This window comes from Euprymna scolopes, chromosome 10, assembly GCF_053919585.1.
Source record: "Euprymna scolopes isolate OS-2025 chromosome 10, ASM5391958v1, whole genome shotgun sequence".
In the NCBI taxonomy this organism is placed as follows: Eukaryota; Metazoa; Mollusca; class Cephalopoda; order Sepiida; family Sepiolidae; genus Euprymna; species Euprymna scolopes.
In genome coordinates, this window is record NC_136491.1 from 59,874,661 (window position 1) to 59,888,760 (window position 14,100).

General features: G+C 34.0%; 2 protein-coding genes across 2 annotated transcripts in view; one reads left to right on the plus strand and one right to left on the minus strand.

The window, feature by feature from the left end:
• LOC145286001 (uncharacterized) overlaps positions 1-5,115 on the minus strand; it is a 273,253-nt gene extending 268,138 nt beyond the window's left edge. The window contains exon 1 of the mRNA XM_080134598.1: positions 3,670-5,115. The gene's annotated coding sequence lies outside the window, so the exon portion shown is untranslated. The remainder of the gene's footprint in view (positions 1-3,669) is intronic.
• Positions 1-14,100, plus strand: part of LOC145286004 (cln5-like protein 1) — a 64,683-nt gene that overhangs the window by 24,429 nt on the left and 26,154 nt on the right. The window contains exon 2 of the mRNA XM_080134602.1: positions 6,462-6,673. Coding sequence (XP_079990728.1) covers positions 6,601-6,673 — 73 coding nt within the window. The 5' untranslated portion in view covers positions 6,462-6,600. The remainder of the gene's footprint in view (positions 1-6,461; positions 6,674-14,100) is intronic.

Sequence of the window (14,100 nt, forward strand, 5' to 3'; positions counted from 1 at the left end):
AGGATCATAGTGTTGAAACATCCCTTGGGGCTGGTGTGTGTTTTATGGCTTGAATAGTATCTGGATCTGGTTTTCGACCATTTTTGTCAAATAAAAATCCAAGGTATTTCACAGAAGTTTGGAAAAATTTGCATTTGTCAGGTCTTAAGTGGAATCCATATTGTTGAATTCGATCCAGCACAGAAGTCAAGTGATGCAGAAGTTCTCTTGAGATGTGCCTGTAACGATGATGTCATCAATATAGGCAGAAACTCCTGGAAATCCTGTGAGCATTGCATCCATGATTTGTTGGAATATAGCCGGGGCTGATTTGACCCCAAACGGAAGATGATTGAAACGAAATAATCCCTTGTGGGTGTTGATAGTGAGAAGATTTTTTTGAATCTTCTTCAACTTCCATTTGTAAATATGCATCTACAAGTTGCAAAACAAGTTCCACCGTTGAGTTTTGAGAACAAATCATCTGGTACAGGTAGTGGATACTGGTGTATCTCTAGTGCATCGTTTAATCCTGTGGAAAAATCCGCACACAGATGTACCTTGCCATTAGCCTTCCTCACAATAACAATAGCTGCTGCCCAGGATGAGTAATTTGTAGGTTGAATTAATTCAGCTTGTTGAAGGCGTTCCAATTCTTTTTTTTTTTTTTACATAGGCATCATCACATTATCAAGGCCAAGAGGCCACTCAAGGATAAGGGTTAAAGAGTGTACAGTAGAAACTGGACAACATAGCAATCATTAGTAATGAAAATCTGGTAAATTTGATAACTTATATGGAACGGCTCATCAAGAACTTATTTACGTTAGACTTGAAGACAACCATATTGTAGTCAGCCGGAAAGCAGGAAAACGGAAGACAATTCCACAGGCGTGCAGTTCTAAGAAAGAAGCTTTGTTCATGGAATCTACGTTTAGGTTTAGGCACAGATAAAGAGTGGGGGGAATTATTGATTGTGTTTACAGCTAGACGAGTGTTTCTTGTGAAAGTTTGGCGAGGGGGGACCATAGATTGAAGCTCAGTCGAACACTTTCCATGAAAATAACGATACATCAGAGACAAACTCGCAACATCTCTTCTGTGAGATAGAGGTTGCAAGGAAGAGAAAAGGACATCTCCTACAAGGCTACAAAGTCTATTTTGAACTCTATCAAGGCAGGACAAGTCCTTTCTAGCAGCTCCTGCCCAGATGTGGCAACAGTATTCCATCCTTGGACGTACCTGGCTCTTATATAGATAGAGAATAGCATCAGTAGTGAGATATCTACCAGATCGATAGAAAGATCCCACCATTTTTCCAGCGGCCTTGGCAACAGATTTGATGTACGTGTTCCATTTAAGATCAGGAGTAACGGTCAAGCCAAGAAGCTTGTCAAAACTTGAGGCCTCCTGAAGACGAGAACCATTCATTTCAATTGATGCCAGATGGGGATCAGAATGTTGATGATGTAAAGAGAGAAGCTTGGTTTTAGATGCATTAAAAGTAACCAGCCACTCCTTACCCCATTGTACTACGTGCTCAAGATCAGAGGAGAGAGAATTGGAGAGAACTTGGTCGTTTACTGTCTTAGATGTGCTACCATAAATGGTAGTGTCGTCAGCATAAATGTCTACAAATGATGTAAGGATGTGATTTGGAAGATCATTAATGTAGATCAGGAAAAGAGTTGGGCTCAGGATGGACCCCTGAGGGACACCGGCATTAATACTGTGAGCTTCTGATTTTTGCCCCTCAACTACTACTCTTATGAACCTATCAGAAAGAAATGATTTAATAATTGAGAAGACATTTCCAGCAATACCATAGCTAGAGATCTTATGAAGTAAACCTTTATGCCATACCCTATCAAAGGCCTTAGATATGTCAAGAGCAATTGCCCTAGAAAGGTTGCCTCCGTCGAGAGATTTGCTAATCCTATGAGATATAACTGTAAGCACATCTGCTGTAGATCTAGCAGAACAGAAACCATATTGAGTGTCACTAAGAAGGTTATTTTTGTTGAGATGGTTGATTACCTCTCTATTTAACACAGATTCCAGCAACTTACTCATGACGCACAGGAGACTTATTGGCCTGTACTGAGAGGGGGATGAGCGATCACCTGGATTCTTAAATACAGGGCATACTGATGAAATTTTCCAGGGAGATGGGAAACTATTCTCCTTAAGAGAACGTTTAAACAGTTTTGTAAGTATGGGCGCTAGTTCAGGTTGAAGTTTTTTGAGTACTATAATTGGAATACCGTCAGGGCCAGTTGCTTTACTGGAATCAAGGTTTCTGATTAGCTTGGCAACATCACAAACAGATATACGTATATCACATAGTGTGTTTTCTGATACAGGAGGAAATATTGGGGGTTGGCGGCCTTGATCGCAAAGGGTAGAATTAGCTGCAAAGTTCTTGACAAAGAGTTTGGCTTTGTCTGATGCTGACGAGATTACCTCAGGTCCATTGATAATAGTTGGGATAGAGCACACGCTTCTGTTCAGGATTCTGTTTGCTATTTGCCAAAACTGGTGGGAACCAAGCCACTGCTCAGCTACTTTGGACTTAACAGATTGAGCATACAACTCTCTTGCATTCTTTATTACTTTCTTACAATGGTTGCTGGCAGTCCTGAAAGTAGCTTTAGTTTTCATACATCTATTACGTTGGAAACAGTGGAAAAAGTGATTTCTGTGCGCAATGGCAGCAGCACATTCTGGAGAGAACCATGGCTGGCTGTTAGGTTTTTGCTGAAACTTTTTCGAGGGTATGAAACGGTCAATACCTACAATTAACCATTCCGTCAGGTCTAATACTATAGAGGACACATCCTTTTTAAACATGGAATGCAGAGGTAGATCAGATATAAATGTACGGAAGCTATCCCAGTCAGCCTTAGTGTATCGATATACTGTACGATGGAGAGGTACGTCTGGGGACTTATTACATTTCATTTTTATCTTAATTGATACAACAGAGTGGTCAGAAGATCCAAGAGGCGACAGAACAGAAACTGAACATAGTTCAGGGCAAGTTGTGAGAAAAAGGTCTAGTAGGCTCGCATACTGGCCGTCATTGTCGGGCACACGGGTGGGTTCCTGAACAATCTGAGTGAGGTCATAGGCAATGGAGAAATCATGACAGAACCTCCCCTCATCATCGGTCTTGTTAGAGTGGGTCAACCATTCAACGTTGTGAACATTGAAGTCACCACATACGTGAATGTTAGCTGAAGGATAAGCAGATAGAACTTGGTCAATTTTCTCAGATATGCTTTGAAAGATAGTAACTTCGCTGTTATGGGGGCGATAGAGAGTAAATATAAATGCTGTAGTGTGAGCTAAAGCAACCCGGAAGTACATATAGGGTAAGTTAGGATCTTCACTGTATCTAAAGCTGCGTATGGTACAGGACGCTTTGGTCTAAAAACTGACTTTGCATCAGATTTTGTTTTGAAGTTGCTTTAACTTTCGTACAGCATACAAGGCCTTCTTTAAAAATATGTTTCAACATCTGCTGCAGCATTAAAATTGAAAGAATTGACAATTGTATTAAGTGGAACATTGAAAAGATCAAGTTCCTCGATGAAATCCAACCCAAGAAGATTCAGGATTGATGAATCAGAAACATAGCATACCCCTGAAAAATTTTTTCTTTAAAAGAGACATTGCATGTTAACTCACCAGTTAGTTGTATTTTGTTTCCAGATGCACTGCAAGCAACATGCTTAGTATTTTTCAGCATTGGTTTTCCTAATAACTCCAATGTTGACTGTGAAATCTGAGTTATGTCAGAATCAGTATCGAATTGAAATTTTATTGGCTTGTTGTTTATCTCAACAATTATATCAATTTTCCTACAAGCTTCAAAATTTAAATTAAACGTAGCAAAAATTGAATTTGTGGTAGATTTTGTGGTAGATGCGTCGTCATTTTCTTATGAGTTTTGCCTCTCGTCGGTGAAGAGTTCATCCTGATGGTTTTAAAGTTATTTTTTTCACAAAATCCGTCCCTGTGGTGAACAAAGGGCAAAAACGTGCATAATGACTGTTGACAGCTTTTTATTCTTTCCAGTTGGGAATTTTTGTACAGATTAAAATCTGGAAACATGGAATAGCAGAATGTTGTTGTTGCCCTATGGCAGTGTTCCGTTTAAGATTTATCAAGCGTTGACATTCTGTGATCAAAATTTGCACTGTCATTTCTTTGTCTTTATTTACCATAGACAGTAAATGTGTGCACACGTCAGCGTCTGGAGATTTTAGCCCTGTGATAAAAATAAGGCATTTAAACTGGTCCTTTCAGTCGAAAATTTTCACACTGAACATTAACCACTACAGCATATTTGATAAAATCGTCATTAACGCTTTTTGTCAACTTCGAACAATTGTATTGGATATTAAACAATGATGATGGCTCACCAAAAATGTCCGTTAACTGGGCTACTGTTTCGTCAAATGTGAAATTCTCTGGTTTCTTTGGTAGAATGAAGTCTACATAACGTTCATGTTCAATAGACCCCAGTTTTCTAAGCAATAACCATCTTTTCCAGTCATCGTTTTTTTCTTTAAAATCATTTTTAAACATATTTTTCCATCGGTCAAACCAAATGGAAAATGTCTGTTTTAATTCCGGATTGAATTGAAAATCGGTGATAGAATTTATCAAAGGAGTTACTTACAGTTAACGAAGCCAATTGTGTCTGAAATTGAAATGTTAATGTTTCTATTAATTTGTTTTGTACCTCAAGAAATTGTTCTTGCTGACTAAGTATCTTTTCCAGTAAATTTGGATCCATGACAAAGAAATAATGCAGTTGTTTTTTTGTTTTTTTGTGCTGTGCACAAAAGGGAAATTTTTTTTTTTTTTTTTGAAGAGACATGTCTGTTGGATTTTTTTTTTTTTTTTTTAAGGCACCATGTGGTTCGTCCAACTGGGTCTTGTTTATTTTATTTTTTTTTAATCCATCCTTGTCGCCAAATCTGTTATGTCGTCATGGAATATAACTGGTTGTTAAATGTGGGAATTACAAGAAGACATCGTTTTGGCACCAAATTATTTATTTATTTATTTATTTAAACAGAAAAATAGTAAAACGTTAGAGCAACAGATTATGTGAAATGCTGTGTCAGCCATCTTGAAAAGCCTTCCCCCTTTCCAATCCAGGGGAGATAACTCTTTGCTTTTCGGTTATTCCCTTTATAACACTCTTAAAAATAAAAAAAACTTTTTTTCTGCTTTCAAAATCAAAGAGATACATCACATTTGACTGCATAATCAGAAAGAGCACACAATTTTACATAAGAGTACGTTTCATGAGAATGGCTTGAAAAATAAATAAATGGTGGCAAAATTACTGAATTTCTTGAAATGTTGAGGTCCATAATTTAGCCCACTTTTTCTAAAAAATGTCCAGAAAAGCATAATTTTGGCACTTAAAATTCTCATAACTTTTGAACTACTGATGGTATTTTCATTGTTCAAACGGTTTTAAGCATTTTTTTATAGCTCTTTTCATACAAGTTGATAAAATAACAATTATCTAAAAAGAAAAAATCAACTTGTAATGGTAATAAATTACTAACTATGGATAAACATGGAGGTTCAGAGGGTGTCTATCTGATGTGCAACAGATACTGCACCTAAACTGTGCAAGCAAGTTTGGAGCCAAGTTGGAAAGTCCTGTGGTGATGGAGTGAGATTACGCAAACACCGAGGGATAAAACACTGAGGCCCCAACTAGTCATCGTCAAGATTGACGGACTGCATGATGATGATAAACAGATAAAAAAATATTAACACAGAGATGGCAGCAGTTGCTAGTGCTGGCCACTGTCTGTTCTGAAAAATTGCGGGTACTGGAAGTGATGGCCAAAGTGAAATTATCTGGCTTTCACTGTCGAACATTGTCTGGCAATAGCAGCTAGCAAAAGCCACTGGCTATCATTGTCAGCACAGGTCATTACTGGTGATCAGTGTTGGTTTAGGGAAGTTACTTGTGGATACTGATTGGCACTGGCTGTTTTTACAACTGTCATTGAAACTTGTGAAGGGAGGGATTTGTATTTCTGTAGGTTTGATGAAGGAATGCATGTGAAATGTACAGAATAAGAAAGTAAACACTGACAGCGTAGATGTGAAATAATGAGTAACTCGCATGCTACCACCTGTAAATATGACTTGTTTGGGACTCTCCACAGAAATATTATAGGAACTTATAATAAATAAAATTGAATGATAATATCTGAAAAACTGACATCAGGTATTGGCAGGTAGGATGACTGTATTGAATTTATGTGATATCTGTGTTTGTATTCGTGTAATGTTTTATTCTGGATGGGAAAATCGTGTTTATTTTATTAAATTTTCAAAACATTGCAGCTTTTGTTCTAAATTTATTTGGTAATTGTATTCATAGTTTTTTTATTATACAAAACAATAAAAACCTTTTGAAATACATTTTTTTTCTCTTGCAGATTTTTTGTTTACTACAACAGTTTACTTGATACGTTACAATTTTGATGAATTGAGCATAAAAAAAAAGAAACTAATGATTCTTTGATACTTAATCTAAAAACTGTTTGTGCCTGTCCAAACGGCTGTTACTCCCCTACAATGATAACTTTCAGTCCAGGCACCTACATTCTCATTGTGTTCACATTGTTCCTGTTTTCTTACTTAATACTCGGTAAGTTATATTTGTTTAGTTTTTTTCATGTTTATCAGCTTTATGAATATTAAATAGTTGTCATTTGGCATTTTTTTAATGAAAAAAAACTTTTGAAAACTAGATGTACACCTTTGGCCTCAGTTAAATTCAAGTCTAGTCTTACTTTAGTAAACAATCCATTTAGAAACAATGTAAGTTTTCACAATGAAATAAGGGATGTGTCTAAGGTTACAATCAGGATTTGGTCCTGAGGTTCGGGAAGGAATGAGTCACTCACTCGACAACAGCACACTTCTGCCCTCTTCTTTCCCAATCGACCACACCTGACCTCTCGCCACCAATGTCACACCGCACAATCTGAACATCAGCAACACAAAATACTTTTCAAGAGAAGATGTTCACGACTTTTTTCTTTTTGCCACCTCCAGGGAATTTTTCCCAGCTTTTATATCCTCCTATCTAGAAAAAAAGGAAGAGACAGGAAAAAAAAAAAAAATAGCTTCTCCCATCATGCCCTGCCTTCCCAAGATGCCCTTTGGGTATATAAATGAGCTAGCCATCCTTTCCTTCTTCTTTCCCAAAGAGCGATGCAGATACGCCCGGTACGTTTTTTGTTTTTTTTATAACCATATATCCCACAATGTGCTTGTCTTGCTGTAAACTTGTCTTGTTGTAAACTTGACTAAATTAAATAGTATTTTTTTTTTTAACTTTATCCCATCTTCAACCCAAATGCATCGTTTTGGTTATTAGTAAAATAAATTCAGCTTATTTTAAATTATTTTGTTACTTTATTAATCTTACATTATTGGACATCATCAAGTGTGCATGACACCAAAACTATTGCAACAGATTGGAAAGATCCTTTATGACATCACAAAGGATAGCACCACATATAACTTGTTGAGATGTATCCCAATATTCTCAAAATATGTCATCTATAATTCCCATTATACAATTAACATCCCACGAGCAGCCAAAAAGGCTGTGACACATTTGACATATTTCTTAAAAATCCTCAAAAAGATAAATTGAAAAAAAAATAGACGGTTAATATTTCACCACCATCTGTCATGCCATTTTTCACAAAGGACTCCAAGAAAAAAGCTACTATTCTAATGTCTCTGACATCTTCAGGTTACAGAAAAAAATATATAATTCAAGGAAAAACAGCCCTTCCAAGAATTACCCTAGATTCTTAGTTATCGGATGAATAGAAAAAAAAAGTCAACTATCACCATTTTGATTGAAAAAGTATTAACAAGCAAAAGCAGTCCTCAAACAATTTTTTTAAAGATTAAGAAACAACAATAAAAAAACACCAAACTTGTTACAATGGAAATATTCTATAAATATGCAAAGTTTTGTCAATAAAATAATAACAGCATTAAAGAAACAAGGTGTACATACACATATAAACATAATAAGGTGTACATACATGTATAAACATGAGAAGGAGTACGTACACATATAAACAGAGTATATATATGTATAAACAAAGGAAGGAGTACGTACAAACAGAAGGAGCATGTACACGTATAAACAGAAGGAGTATGAATTTTGAAAGCCATTTTGAACATGATAGCGGAGAGTGTTTTGTAAGTAATCCGTATTTGTAAGATATCCGTGTTGACCTTTAAGATCCCTTTTTAGTTATAGGGTGTGCGTTGATCAAGAAAAAAAACTCTAAAAAAATGAAAGAAGGGAACGTCTGTGACTACATTGCCCGAGAACTTCTATTAAATATTAGTCTTTTTATAACGCAAATAGGTAACAAATACATATGCAAGCCAAATTTTTTTTTAGTTTTTTTAATAATTTCGCAACTGTAGTTTCCTTAAAATAACTTTGTGTCTAATCACCTTGAAATAACCCAACAGGATTTTTTTATTCTAATAAACAATAGTTATATTGATTAATATTCTAAAAACTACCTATTCGCTTACAATGATAATGTGTTTTTTTTTTTTTATATAAACGCAAATAGTTCACAAATAACGTAGGTAATCGATAATGATTTGTTTATTCGAAAAACAACTTATTTGCGGACAATGTAAATATGATCTTGGTTTTCGTGACTCTTTTGCCTCCCAATTTTTCCTCTGGTAAAATTTTTATCATGTGATTATGGTGTAGCGACAATAAAAGAAACCATTTAATCAAGTGCTGCTTGTTATGGATTTAGCTGAATACGATATTAAAAATCACTTTTTTGGTACTTATGCACTTATGTTACCGGGCTGGCGAGTGTTATGTAACTATTCTGTATTTTTACCTAACAATTTAATAAACAAAAAAGATACCGTAAAACTTCAATTTATATAATCATTTTATTCTCTATATTTTTTGAGAGGATGGATTGACTTTGCGTGCATGCACTTATGTTACCAAACTGGCGGGTGTATTGTAACTACTCTGTACTTTCACCTAACAATTTAATAACAAAAAGTCAAAACTTGAATTTAACTTGAAAATACTATTTTCAAAAATAGCATGGTAACATAAGTGTGTAAGCACCACTTTATTTTACATATTTCATTTCCAAAGGACCATTTGAATAAATTCAAAATGATTTAAATTTAAAGTGTTATGTAATGATGTTTAAAAAAACAAGTACTAAAAAATAATGAACTTTTAGTCATGGTAACATTTATTTATTGTAATTTTTTCTTTTCCAATAATTATACACACTTTAAATTTCAATCATTGTGAATTTATTCAAATGGTCCTTAGGAAATGAAATATGTAAAATAAAGTGATGCTTATGCACTTATGGTACCATGCTATTTTTGAAAATAATATTTTTAAGTTAAATTCAAGTTTTACAAAATCTTTGTTTGTTTTTTTTAATGAATTGTTAGGTTTGTCTAAAGTAAATAAAAAGTGTGTTTGAATGAAAACAAATATAAGTGTCTCTCTCGGTTGTTACCATGCTCAAAAACGCATTAATGCATTCACAATTAAGCCAACGATAAATGTAACTTACGTGGTAGGAAAAAGATATATTTATATATTTAAAAAAATTTTTTTATGTAAATACAGTCATATCTTGCTACGATGTGCAGACTGTTTCAATCATATTAGATATCATCAGGCAAGAAAAATTAGGGTACAAAAACTGAAAAGGTTTAACACCTTTTTCAAATTTTGAGGAGAGAAAATTCGCCATGAGTGGCGATGGGCGAAATTAAAGTTCTTATGAGTTTATGTTAATTCTGAAGATTCGATTTCTGTTAAGAGAAGTGGGGATTAAGAAGAGGGTTGAAAGGGTAGTTTATGGTTAAGGAATTAGTAAGGAGGGGGTATTATAATAATACAGAGGTGGGGTGTGAAGACATTGGGGGAGAAAGGCTGATGTAGCACTGTTGTTATGGCTATCGATGAAGCGCGGTAGTGAGGATCCAATTTCAGGTCATTTAGGGGTGTTTCAGCTATTGGCAAATGTAAATAAATTGGATCAACTGGTCAGTTGATAAAGATTTTATGTATTTTAGTTCAATCTTTTATTTTATTTATTTATTTATTTATTTTTATTTATGTATTTTTTCTTATTATTTATGTTTATTGTTTTGAAATTTAACTTTGAACTTTTTCTACTCACAGAACAGTCAGACGTTAGTAAGTAGATATACATACAAATGGATATACAAATATTTGAACAAACATATGAAGTTGGATGTTTTTTATTTTTTTTTTTTACAATGTAGTCACCACTTATCAAGACCCAGAAGCCACTTGGGTATAAGGGTTATTGCGTATACAGTAATCAATGGGATAGTATCGTAGTAATCGTTAGTATTGGAGATTTGATAAAGCATCTTGCGTAAGGGGGCGGTTCATCAGGAATTTGTTTATGTTGGACTTGAAGACATCCAAGTTGTAGTCAGGTGGGAAACAGGCAAACGGAAGATAATTCCACAAGCGTGCACTTCTAAGAAAAAAGCTTTGTTCATAGAATCTGTGTTTTGGTTTTGTCACAACCAGTGGGGAAAATTTTTGACAGTGGTTTCAGCTAGACGGGTTTTATCGTGAAAGATTGGCGAAGGGGGACCAGAGATTGAAGCTCAGACGAGCTCTTGCCATGGAAGTAACGATAAAATAAAGACAGGCTCGCAATGTCTCTTCTGTGGGAGAGGTTGCAGGGAAGAGAAAAGGGCCTATTTTGTACTCTGTCAAGGCAAGATAGGCTTTTTTTGGCAGCTCCTGCCCAGATGTAGCAGCAGTACTCCATCTTTGGACGTATAGATAGAGAATTGCATCAGCAGTGAGATATCTTCTGGAGCGGTAGAAGGATCCTACCATTTTTCCAGCAACCTTGGCAACTGACTTGATGTACGTGTTCCATTTCAGATCAGGAGTAAAGGTCAAGCCCAGAAGCTTATCAAAACATGGAGCCTCCCCTAGACGAGAGCCATCCATTTCAATTGATGCTAGATGGGGATCAGAGCGTTGATGATGTAAAGATAGGAGCTTGGTTTTAGATGCATTAAAAGTAACCAGTCACCTCTTCCCCCACTGTACCACGCGCACAAGATCAGAGGAGAGAGAATCAGAGAGAACTTTGTTATTTACAGCCTTAGATGTGTTGCCATAGATAGTTGTGTCATCAGCATAGATGTCAATGAATGATTTAAGTATGTGCTTTGGGAGATCATTGATGTAAATCAGGAAGAGAGTTGGGCTCAGGATGGACCCCTGGGGGACTCCAGCATTAATACTCTTTACTGTTTAATAATGTTTAATCTATATATGTTTTCATGTTAAAGCTTATTGAATAGTAGTAATATTGTTTTTTTTTATTTTGTTTCCTTATGCGCGTATACATACATGAACAAATACACAAAAACGAGTAATAGATACTATAAGCCCAAATATTCGCAGATAGACATATACACATATGTAAATGTATATAGAAAAAGCCCAAATATTATCTTCAGGACACTTTTTCTTCTTAGTAGGGTTATGGATCTACCATATATATTTACTAGTTTAATTAAATTAATTATTAATTTGTGTTTTAATTTTATTCCGGTTGGTATTTTAATAAGTTGAAATATTAAAGCTTATTGGATGATAGTAGTTTTAGCTTTCGGTATGCTTAGATGTCTATAGTAATATATATATATATATATATATATATATATATATATATATATATATATTACTATAGACATCTAAGCATGTATATATATACATATCTATATCTATATATATATTACTATAGACATCTAAGCGTGTATATATATATACATATCTATATATATGTATATATATATGTGTGTGTATATATATATATATACATATTACTATAGACATCTAAGCATGTATATATATATATATATATACACATGTATATATATGTATATATACATATTACTGTAGACATCTAAGCATGTATATATATATATACACACATATATACGTATATATATGTATATATATATACATATTACTATAGACATCTAAGCATGTATATATATATATATATATATATATATATACATATATATATATATTTGCACATATATATATACGTATATATATATATATGTATATATATATACGTATCCATTCATGTGAAATCTTTTTATCATTTTTCTTTTACCTCCTATTCCCCTTACCTCACCCTTTTTTTTTTAACCAAGTAAGATCTGTGACTTACTTGTAGTTTCATTAAATACTTTTATATGCAAAATCCGATCCTGCATTTTGCTAATTCCTCCCCTCTGATGAGAAGGAGAGTATTTCTTCGAAACTCCGCAGATTAAGGACTATCCACTTATCTTGTGCTTTCTTTTTTTAAAATTAAATATGTTTTTAACTCTTTTTCAAGATGTCTTTTAACATGTTTTATTAATCATTTGTTCATATTATATACGTATATATATACACGTATATATATGCATGTATATATATATATATATATACACACGTATATATGTATATATACACGTGTATATATATATACGTATATATATATGTACGTATACGTATATATATATATATATATACGTATATATATATATATATACTAGCTGTACCCTGCCACGCGTTGCAGTGGCTCAATTTGGTGTAATGGAAAAATTTAATAAAAAGAGAAAATGCATGTTTCTTATATTAGTACAGCAATCTACAGCAATCCACTGCAAAAAGTGAAAAAGAAGGCGAAAATGAAAAAAAATGGTACTCTTGCAGAATTTGATCTGGATCCTCGAGAGTTTCTGTCAATCATTGATGGTTTGGACTTGACCAACAATCAGTGGATGAAGCCGAACGTAGCAAAAATGTTGAAACGCTAAATGTTTTTTTTTGTTGTTGTTTTACAAAAATGTGAGTTAGTAATTAATATTTGGTTGATGGTGGGGGCAGGGGGGGTTACTATACACAGATTCGAAAAAGTTGTCCAAAAACAAATAAATGAGAGCAAAGGTAAGGTAAGTTACGTTTCTACCTAATTGAATAATTGTTTAGTGTTTTTATGTAATGTAAAATGTTTAATTGGCTCAAAAAAACAGAAATGTTCGCGGACTCTGTTGAATACGTTAAGTTTGGGAAGCTTTCAAATACCCCGATAAACACTGTTTTTCGAGCCGACTAAACGTTACATTAAATGAAAAGGGTTTGTATTACTAAACACAGATACAAACAAAGAAGTTGTCAAAAAATAAATATATAACAAATAAATGTTATCAAAGGCAAGAAAAGTAAATGTTCTACCTAACTGGATAAGATTTTAGTGTTTTTATGTAATGTATAATCGGTTCAAAAACATTCAATGTTTATTGGTATATCTGAAAAATACAAATGGCGGCAGACTGTATCGAACAAGTTAAGTTTGGGGAAATTTTGGGAAAATGAGTTTAAACTAAAAAACTATATAAAATACTGTTAGGAACTCACTCAATATATGTTATCATGACGTAGGCTGGCATATAATCGGTGGGTTTAAACTTTTGCTCGATACAGGTGACAACTTTTAAAAGTCCTTTTTAGTGATTACCTGGTTTGAGGATATTTCTACAACTAAACGGCAAATCTGATCCGTATTATTTTACTTTAAGGCCCGTTTCACGTTCATATATAACAAAATATTTTATTGTATAAAAACGAATCTGCAAACTGTTTCCGTAGCAAAAAGGAAGTTTTCATGATATTAATGAAATTACTTTTTCGAAAAGTGGGTGATCACTTTTCAATGTAAATTTAACTTAGAATGAGCACCCACTTTCTGGCCACCTGAGAGAGAGGAGCATTTTTCTGTGTTTCTTGGCTAAAAAGTTTTTTGTTTGATTTCTTTTGCATGGTATTAACCCTTGAACTCTGGGACTATTTTCCATTTCACAGACGTAACCTTTGTTTATGCTATGCGTGAGCATAAACAAAAACTGTTAAATATGCATTCGCGTACCAAACTGCCTTGTCAAAAAACCTTTAAGCCAATAAAC